The sequence below is a fragment of the Terrapene carolina genome, unplaced genomic scaffold, assembly GCF_002925995.2.
Source record: "Terrapene carolina triunguis isolate 2854851 unplaced genomic scaffold, T_m_triunguis-2.0 Scaffold62, whole genome shotgun sequence".
NCBI lineage: Eukaryota > Metazoa > Chordata > Testudines > Emydidae > Terrapene > Terrapene triunguis.
Window position 1 is genome coordinate 6,868,195 of NW_020664413.1, and position 10,532 is coordinate 6,878,726.

Sequence of the window (10,532 nt, forward strand, 5' to 3'; positions counted from 1 at the left end):
AAGACCTCACTCTATACACTTTTATAATATTGTAATATTGTATACAATCAGTTGAGGTTCAGCACCCACCCCCTCCCCCCATGTTTGTACACCAATAAGTCTTTGAAATGGATTTTTCTGAGGGTTACGCTCAAAGTAAAGTTTAGTCAGGCTGTAAGGAAGCTGACATGGAGTCTAGTGGTGAAGGAAGCTCCATACTCTTTCTTCCCCCATTTGTTAGCTTGATAGCTTTTTTTTTTACCTAATATGTAAAAAACAGTGTACTTGCACTCCACTGCCCATGGTACATAGGCCTGGATATTTTCCAATGTGAGGCTGGCAGATCATTCTTCTCCCACAGTGCCTCCTGTATAATGACATTCCATAGGGGCTTCATCTATTTCCAGAGCCAAAATCATATTCCTTTCGAGGCTGACTAGATTATTATAACAAGTTATTGGCGCTTCCTCCGTGACCCAAGGGGGAATTAGGTTTGTTTAGCTCATTGAATTTAATGTTTCAGAGTAGCTGCAATGGCCTCGTTTTTCTTTGATTTGTTTCTTCCTGTTCCTTAACATTCTCCCCTCCTTTTCAGTTGGGTTTTCATTTAGAAACTCCATGTGAATCCAGCTCATTAGGTGGAGCTAGCATGGGGACTGAGGGGTAGAGCAGAGAAGAGAAACCAAGGTGAATGCTGTCACTTCCCTGGCCTGTCTGATTACCACCCATTCACTGGCGCCAAAGAAAGCAGATTGAAAATCCCCTTGTTGAAGCATTACATAAGATTTAAAAACATCATAAAATCCTCAGTATGTTGTTTTGTTGTGGGCTGTTTTTTATTCTCTGATGCTGAGGGATATTTGATCTGGCAATTTCTGTGGGTAGAGGCAGATGAAATTTAAAAGCAGTAAAAGTGCAAATGCACGCTGTGGCAGGGAAGCTAAAAGAAAACAGGGTGGAGGTAAGATTGGGAGAGCGGAAAGAGTTTTTAAGGTGAATTTGTGTTGGAGAAAGGATAGGCAGTGTTTTGAGTAAACTATAGGTTACAGTAAGGAGGAGGATTTTTTTGAGGTGAGACTTGAATGGTATGAAGGATGAGCCTACACCAGTGGTTCTCAACCAGCGGGACAACACGTACCCTGGGGAATATGCAGAGGTCATCCAGGGGGTACGTCAACTCATCTAGATCAGTGTTTCTCAACGTGGGAGTTGCTGGATGGGCTTTGGGCGGGGAGGTCGCAAGTCCAGGGCTGGCATTAGCGGGTGGCAAGTAGGGCAACTGTCTCGGGCCCCACGCCACAGGGGGCCCCCAAAGCGAAGTTACATGCTTGAGCCCCGAGCAGTGTGGCTCCGGCTCCTGACTCCTGAAAGGGGTATAGTAGTCAGGAAAGGTTGAGAACCACGGCCCTACACAGATAGGCCACTGCTAGCGAGAGAATGAGATCCCTTCTCCATTCAAGATATTCAGAGTAATAGCAACTGAGGACCAGATTGGAGGAAGTGAGTGGGTAGATATGAAGTCACAGAGAGCGGGTTAAGTGTAGCCATACTTAGGCAAGGAAGCTGATAGATTCCACAGAGCAAGGTTGTTTTTGCTCCGTCTTCATAGATAGAGGGTTGTAGTAATAGTTGGTTAAGGGGCTGAGCCTCTGGGTTCTCTCCCTTAGTATGGTTCTGGGCAAGTCTCTTCACTATTCTGTGCATCATTTTTCCCCATGTGTAAAATGAGGTTAATACTGACCTACCTCCCAGTGATGTTGGGTGTTCGAAAGCTGTTTAAAGTCTGTAAAGTGTTTTGAAATCCTCTGATAGGGGTGGTAGATGTGTAGCTTATTTATTAGTGCTAATAATTGCTCTTCACATTTTGTCAGTATGCCATTTTACTTGAATCTCATGTTCAAACCAGCCTGGGTGCAGGAAGAGGAGCTCAATACAATTTCCCTGCCTGTGCTGAAGGCTTTAGTTTCCCTGATACTCATCTTGGTGTTGTGTCATGGCACATTCACCCCCAGAGCAATCAGTGCTGTTTCTGAAACTGCACACTCAAGTATCACTAATTAAAATGCATCATGAAAGATGCATGTTGTTCCTTTCTTTTGTATTAACTCATCAGTGAGGAATGTGTTGATTGTACAAGCATTCCTCAGTATTTTTTTTTAAAGGTGCAGTATTCTGTGCTTGTAATGGCACTCTGCACTTCTCCCTCAGTGCAGAGAGCGTGGTAAGAGAACAGCCAGAGTGCAGCTTGTGTGATCTTGGTTGGTGTTATACCTAAAAGGCTATTCAAGTAAAAGGACTTCAACAATATAGAAACCAGTTTACTCAGCAGGTTGACTGACAGGATGGTTACTCTATGCAAATGATACCAATTGTTCCAGGCCAGAAGCAACTGGGGCATTTATTGAATTAATAGAATCTGGTTGAAACTCTTTTTTAAATGAGAGATTGGAAAAGAAGCTTTTTTTAGACCAAGTTTTAGCATTTTTGGTTAAGAATCACAATGGCATGAATGTGTGTTGTTATGGTGTTTTTCTCTTCCATGTCTTTCTGCCCCACGCCCAGCATGTGAGGAAACCCTATCTGAGACTGAGCCCTGAATTCCTTCAGCATCCCCTCCCCTAAACCCTTTATTACAGCTGCCATCCATCTAGTGAAGAAGGCAGGAGGGAAACACATTTGGATTTCCACTTCTAAATGGATTGGACTCAGTGTTACCATCTCCCAGGATATATATTTTTTTCTTATAGCCCCAGCTCTTGGAGTCATGTGAATACTTGAGAATCTCAGCTTTCATTTAAATATAAAAAGTTTCTATCCCTTATAATTGTGGAGAAGACCTTAAAAATGTGAAGTGTGCGCACTCTACATACTCAGATATTCGAAGACAAATAAAAAGTATCCCAAATGTATTTTTTTAACTCATGAATTTTTTGGTGGCCTGACTCTTTATTTTTGAGTATCTGACTAGGGCTAGCAATATTCTGGGCTTCTGGGGAGAGTAGCCTTGTAATATACAATGTGAACAGTTGCTTTAGAACCTTCCTTCTGAGCAACTTCATGAGACTTCAGATAATAGCAGTTATTTAATCTCAGCCATTTTTGTCCAAAGTTAATTATACAATGAGCATATAACAGTAACGAATAGGGAAGGTATTTTTGCCATCTGTCTTATAAAATCTGGCTCTGTATATGCAAAAATTGCATTAAGTGTTAAAGGCATGCCTTAGCATTGTCCTCGCCTCAAGGAGATTTCATATAATCCAACTAGACATCATGCAATGGGAAGGGAAAAAGTGAGACAGGATATAGTGAAACTCCAGCCCTAACAAATTGGGAGTCTGCTAGCCCTGCTCTCATTGGCCTGAGGTTGCTGACCACAAGCGTAAGGTTTTTAACTTCATTTGGATAGTGATTTTTAGATTAAATGGGGGTAGAAAGACCTCTAGTAAATTGGCATTCTACTTGAAATCTATCTGATTTTGGTCCCCCACAATATTTATAAACACATATCTTGATCCCTGAAAGATTCTGATTTTAAATTTTTCTTGCTTTTCAGCATTCCGAACAACGTCTTACATCAAAATAATGGATCACAACAAGTAAGGCAACCTCTAAGTCATTCATTTCTGAGACTGTTTCCCTAAACACTAAAGCTTCATTGATCTTCACGGGTTTCAAGAGTTGGGGCCTTATGCTAAGCTTTTTAAATGCAGTGGCTTCCTTTGACTCTGACTCTAGATTCTAGAGTTACACATTAAACTAGACTCTTATTTTAGCTACTAAGTGACAAGTGGGATCATTGGTTAACTTGGCATGGAGGATTTTAGCTAATTATCTGGAGAGGGAGATTCCCCACCCCCTCCAACATGTAAACATATTAAATTATGCATAAATTGTTTAGCTGTGTATGATCTTTGAGTACTATAGTAACCCGCAAAACTGTACTAATGCTCTGTATGTTAAACTGCACACAAAGGAGAAGGGCAGAGCCTGCTGGCAGTTTTGCTTCCATCTCTTGCTAGTGTTCTGGGCTACTGCTCTGGTATTTTTGAAGGGACATGTACTTCTGCTACATCAAGGATAAATTACTGGCAAAATCTAAATTTTTTTGTGTTTTTAATAAGTTTTGATGCACTCATCCCCTCAGCATCTGTGCATGGTAGGTGCTTTGTGTCACTGAAAACAACCATTACCAAAACATAACCACCTCCCTCCAGAGTTATTAGAATGATACACCAGAGGGGTCAGGTTCCAGAGGCATGGACTCTTCGATTGGAATGCCCTGCCACCCATTCTGGAGTATGTTAGCTGAAGGGGCAGACAGTAAGTGCAACAGAGCAGATCACCACAGATAGATCACCCCCTGGTGGTGTCCTCCTAGGATTAAAAGTATAATCCCTTCAACCACATCTGGAAGCAAACAGATGTACTGGTGCTCTGTGTTCATAACCACTTACTCTACTTGAAAGGTGAGCTGCTTTATTCAGCACCAGTTGATGCTTCCGGATGCTATTCAGGGGTACATGAATTGCAGTAATCTAGCTTTTAGGTTACAAAGTTGTAGATCACTGTTGCAGAGCTAGTCACAGAGGGGAACAGTTGCTGCATCCAGGTCAAACCATGAATGAAAAAGGGCGCTGCAGCTGTTACCTGCAAATCCAAGAGCAGCGCTGTATCCGGTATGACCCTGGTACTGTTACCTGCACTTGAAAAGTGGGACATTCATCTCCAATGGGGGGAAGTATCTATGGGAGAAGTCTTGTCAAGCCTCATGTTTGGGCAGGAGAAGGAGTTGTGTTTTTCCATGTGTCATTGTCATGCAGTAAAGTGTTTAAGATGACTTGCTTGTTTTTGTTTTGTTTCCCAGAGCTGGAATGCAAAGCCGACCCTGCCTATCAAAATGACAGTTCCATCTGGCCCAGTCTTAGTGGAAATAGAAAACCTTCCTAGGAGCCCTGGAGCCAGCCAGCAAGACATGAAATGGTGCGTTCTCCAGACCCTTCCTAGTTTTTCTTTGATTGAAAAGGAAAGGTCATTTGCTTATGTACAGTCCAAATGCCTTTCTTTTTATAGTTAATCTGCTGTTAAACTACTTGTATTGTCTTTTTGAGGAGAATAAATTGTGAGTCAGGTTAGTGGTGATGAAGCTGGATCAGTGCTTTGAGACCAGGCTGGGAGTGCTGCAGAGGCCACCTGCTCAGCTTCTGAGGGAATCTTTGCTGCTATTCCTATGGAGGAATCGGCTGCAGCATTTTCTAGCTCTGGTGGGAGTTGTTCCACCCTCTACAGCCAACATAGTCTCTGTAACCCAGTGCCTGGAGGCATGCAGCCCAGGAGCAGAGACTTGTCCTGTTAGATCCTGGGGAAAACGTGCCAATCGTAAATCAAGTTTTCTGGATGTCTCCCAGAAATCTTATGCAATGGGTAAACTGATTCTACAGTGCAAAGAGAGGAGGAGTTTGTTTGGGGAAACTGAAATGGTTGAAGGATAAGAGCTTGATTTCATGTAATAAAATGTCTGCTCTTGGTACTCCAGCATTTGGGTGAGATTGAGAGAGTAGCTCTTAGTCTTTTAACCCATTGTATCCTCTAGCATGGGTTGTGACTTCAAAGGGGGATGCAGTAATCTCAGAAGTGGAGCTCTGATTTGTTAGGCTTTGAGGAGCAGCTGTGATGGGATGCAATGGATTTAAAGCTCTTATCCTAAGCGGTTTCAATCCTCAAAAGAAAAGGTCCTCCATTTGGCTAGAATCTGATTCTCTTTTGCTTGTATGTCTCTTAAAGACAAAACTATGTAAATATGGTTAATACCGGACAGTAATGGTGTAAAGAAATGCATTATACAAATCTAACTAATTACATATTAAGTGGTTTTTTTTTAAATATATGGATCTTGGATTTAAAGAGGGAGAGTAATTCTGCTCTGCATCTGCTGCATTGAAATTCTGCTGCAAAACATTTGATGAAATGGTGCTTTCTCTTTTTCTTTTGCCCATGATTTGCCTAGTATCTGAAATCTCTGGGTTGTCTGTGGTGATCTCGTTGATCGGTCGATTCCTTCCCTGGTGGTGGTGGTGGGTGAAAGGTGGTTGTATCTTTATTCTTTCAGCCTTCTCAGTATGATTTTGTTTTGTATTTACTCAGTCTAACTGCAAGGTGCTTGCTAGAATCTGGTAACGTCTTTGTTCGGAACATTTGACTCCAGCTCCAAACGGCTCTACATAGGTGTTTTATGGTGGTAGCAATACGGTTATGTAGCAGTTATAAGGTTTCTGTTCTACATTGAAGTTCCATTACTTCTGCCCAGAAGCTGAGAGAACTTACAGGCCCATCTGTGGCAGTTTTGATTCCAGTGTGCCTGGCTTGGGATTAAGAGCCTGAACCTGTGTCGCTGACAGACCTTGTCAGGAAATCTAGGCTTCTTTGCTAGATTCAGCTGCAGAAGGAAGTTTGTCTGTAGAAGAGGGTGGCTGAATATAAAATTTATCTGTGTTACCTAATGTAACATACCCCAGAAAACATCCATTCCTACTTGACACAATTTTAATATATTCACTCAGGAGAAAATAAAACTTTCTCTGTGTTTATAAAAAATATTGTAGTAACTCATGGAGCCAGTTTTCTTTCTGGTAATGTGGTTTTAACATGGTTTGCTAGCAGCTGTTCTGCCTGCTGTGGTAAGGGATGAATCTAGCCTTAAAATGGGGAAATAAAGAACAGTTTGGAGCTGTGTTGTCAACTGTGTGTGCTGCATTCAAGTTTCACAGGCTGGAAATGGGGTTAGGTGGACGCATTGCCGGAACGTATGTGTCTATTTGGAGGGCTGTGACTTACATGACTTGATATCTTGGTGTCTTGTTGCAGCTAATGGGTTTTTTCCTAAACTGCCCTCTGCCTTTAATTGGCCTATTTCCGCATGAATTGGCTTTGGCTTCTGTCACAGAAAAACAGTCCTCCTTTTTGAAAGATAATGTCCATGGATAGCTGAAAACACTGAAATATTTCAGGTTATTTTTTTTATAGCGGTGGTTGGGGTGAAGGGATTAGGGTTAAGGATCTAACCTGTCCATTTCTGGGTATTGTTCCTTGCAGATATCTCTACTGGCTACATTACAGCCCTTCCTTTAATTTAAAACTGGAATGCTGCAGGTGTCATCAAAAATAAGCCAGATCATAAGAAGGATTTTCAGTCTTTTTGTTCTCTGATTTTGAAATCCTCTGCTCCATTGTTTAAATTCCTCAGTACAGAAGAGGTTTCTCCACCTTTTGGCCAGACAAATCAAAATGTAACCATCAAACAAAGTGAGGTATTAGCTGCAAAACTGGAGGTCCCCAAACACAAACAGCATCTTTCTGGCTTTGTGCTAGACTAAAAGAGTTGCTTCTGGGATAAAATAGGGGAAGAAGCAATAGCAGGTTAGCAAGTCTATTTCCGTGTCAGGGAGCAGGCAGACGTCTTACTACCTCCTACTGTAAGCAGCTTTTAATTTGGTTTCTTAAATTATGAAAATTAGGGAATAACTTACAAACAAACCATTTGATGGCTGTTTTAACTTTTGGACCTCATATGCCATTTCTTCACAATATGAATTGCAAAGAACAAAATTCTGAGCACCTATGGGTGAACGTCATGCAAATCTTCTCTCCTTTCTAAAGGAGGACTGTCTAATCATTTACCCCTGTTGTGAATCCTGCATGTCTTTTCTGCTTCCCTGGCTAATGTGATCTTTTAGCTAATGTCCTGCCTGCTCAATTGTTTTGGTGTGGTTAAAAGTATTAAACTGAACTTACTGGGGCATGAGAACTGATGAAAAAGGAACACTTTGTAGCTGTATCTGATGATCCACTGACTTGTTTATAGTTAAACTAAATGACTGACTCTAAAATTACCCTATTTAAAGGAGGATATTTTAGGAATTTGCTCCCTTGAATAGCTTAGAGAGAGAGCTTGTTTTTTTGTGAGCGTGTCTTACTGAAGTGTACTTCAGCCTCACGCAAACCATTCTAATGCAGGGTTCCGAGTCGGACAGAGAAACGGCTGGAGCAGTCGCTACATGTTGGCTCATTTTTTCCATCTTGAGGCTTCTTATAAGAAAACGCTTAAAAATTCTAAAATCAATTCATGCAGGTGTCTGTTTCAGTGGAGCAAGTTAATTATCCCAAGGCCTTGTTGCTTCCCGTATAAGAATTACTTGGCACTTGCATAAATATATTAATGTCAGGACAGTGCTTTATACATGAATCGTGCTGTATCCTGTTAGTCTTCCTAACCCCTTGAGGACTTTATTCCCAGTGTGGAATGCATTCGCACTGGTTATGTATAGTCACTTTTGTATTACTACATTTTTCAAACAAATTGGAAAACAAGGTCTTGGCCTTTTCCTAAAATAATCCACCTCCAATCATATTCTCATATTCAAGTACAGCTATGATCAGGTTCTTCAGTAATGTCTAGTTCTTTAGTGAATTCTGCTAATGAAATGTGAGAGATGTGCTGTAGTGATCCCCCTCTTTGACTATAATGCTTGTTTTTATGATGTCCTCTTTCCTCCTTTTCCCCTCTTTTCATTTGCCTTGAGAACCTGCCTTCTTTGGTAGCTTTGAACCTTGCTATTGCATGTAGTAGCTTGTTTCCACTGTGCATTGAGACATGTCATTCAAATCCTTTAATGCTGCTAAACATGTAAAGCACTCTACGTCAAGGAGGTGTATTCCTTCATGTCTTTGCCTGTTTTCTCATCTGTAAAATGGGGATAACACTTAGCTTTGTAAAATGCTTTGGAATCTATAGATGAAAAGCACATTGTAAGTTACAAGCGTTACATACATGGGATGCCTTGACTTTCCATTTTGAAGCTTTTGCAGAACTACATATACAATCTGGCAGCAGCAATGAAGGGATTAATTTGACATTCCAGCTATTTTATTCTGTGTATATCCTTGCACACTTCCTTTATTAGGTGTTTGACATTCAACAATTTAGTTCTTCCTTATTACTCTTTTTTTCACATCATTCTTCCCTCCTTTCCTCTCACCTCCTACTGTCTTCCACCCCCTTCCCCTTCCGTTGCTAATTACTAACTGTGCCCCCTCCCAATCCCCAATGATCCAGGCCCTTTGATGCTGCTGACTGCCGTCAACGTGGTAGAAGTGTATGGAACGCATGGGCCCCGCCCTCGACCCAGTCTGCGGATAGACACTACACTGATTTTGTCCATGAGCGCAATGTGAAGAATGCAGGAATTCATAGTGATGCCATTGGTTATGCTGTCCAAACTACCATGACCGATCTATGAGACATTGGCCTTTTTGGAGCTTGAGGCTGTTCTGTAACACAGTCTGGAACGTTACCTTTTCTGAGTTGTCTCTAAGATAAGGACAATGGACCCAGAGCTGATTAGGAAAACCCAGACCTTGTGCCAAGGCCCCTGCATATGGTGCTGTTGTATTGAATCTTTTAAAGAAAAAATAGCATATACACTACTAGTCTGTTACCCCAGGTATTCTTGTACTGAAAAGAGTATGTGTATCTTTTTAATTGTGTTAAGATTTTTCTTAACGATTAAAGGATTTTAGCTGGTTGTAACTCTGAGGACCCCTGCAGGAGTTTGCATCTGTAACAAAGCTGGGTATTGCACCTGTGGTATTAAGTGTGATTTCAGGAATCAAACTAAATCAGAGGACCATCATTGTGTATAACTGCCCTTCCTCTTGTACCATAATTGTTTGTTTAAAAAAGCATGGGAGAAATGGGTGACTTACAGTTCAAGCACTCCAAGTCTGTTGGTAACAAGTTCTGTAGTTATTTTACTTGAAAATGTTCCTTGGAAATTAAATGAAATTATTTTATTTAAAAAAAACAAAAACAAATCAGAGCCCCTGAAAAGGTAGAGTCCAGAGTTGAATTGGAGGGGGGCGGGAAGGGACGGGACAGGGAGAGTATATTTTTGAAGGATGTCTTAATTGCTTGTATAGGAAAACCATGTTTATCCCCGGTTTTCACTGTAGGGAAGGTTTTAAGGCTTTTGCTATTAGTGGAACAGCTCAGTCCATATCTATATGTACACTTAAGAACAGCTCAGTTCTTAATACACTGAACCATAGGCTTGATGCTATGCCTGTTGTCAGTGTCCTCCTAGCAACACTCCACCCCAGGTTGGATAAACACTATTACTGCTACTCCAGAAAACAGTTTGCCATGAGTTTTTTAGCTCCCTAGTGTTTTGGTTATTGTTACTAAAATAACTGGTATGAAGCAATAGTTTGGAAAATGCTCTAACTTTGGGAAAATACCATTTTAGTCTCTGTAATTGTCAGGGTGAGTTTACCTCATAAACGGAAACATTTTGAACAGTCTGAAGTAAGAGACGCGCACGTATGTGAGGGAGAGAGAGTGAGAGAAAGATCTTAGGCTTGGTCTACACACAGACTTACGTCGGTATAACCGAGTCACTCAGAGGTGTGAAAAATCCACAGCCCTGAGAGATGCAGTTGTACCGATTGAAATCCTGATGTAGACAGCAATGTGTCAACGGGAGTGCTGCTCCTGTCGA

At 41.3% G+C, this 10,532-nt stretch overlaps 1 protein-coding gene across 2 annotated transcripts in view; it reads left to right on the forward strand.

The window, feature by feature from the left end:
* EPB41L5 (erythrocyte membrane protein band 4.1 like 5) overlaps nucleotides 1–9,866 on the forward strand; it is a 47,415-nt gene extending 37,549 nt beyond the window's left edge. The window contains exons 15-18 of one of the 2 annotated variants that reach the window (XR_003369595.1): nucleotides 3,536–3,578; nucleotides 4,847–4,962; nucleotides 5,987–6,064; nucleotides 9,092–9,175. Coding sequence is in view for 1 of the 2 variants with exons in the window: in XM_026647390.1 (XP_026503175.1) it covers nucleotides 3,536–3,578; nucleotides 4,847–4,962; nucleotides 9,092–9,275 (343 nt within the window). In the remaining variant the exon portion in view is untranslated. Of the gene's footprint in view, nucleotides 1–3,535; nucleotides 3,579–4,846; nucleotides 4,963–5,986; nucleotides 6,065–9,091 lie in introns of both variants that reach the window. The other variant, XM_026647390.1, reaches the window with a different exon arrangement.
* Nucleotides 9,867–10,532: the final 666 nt, after the last annotated feature.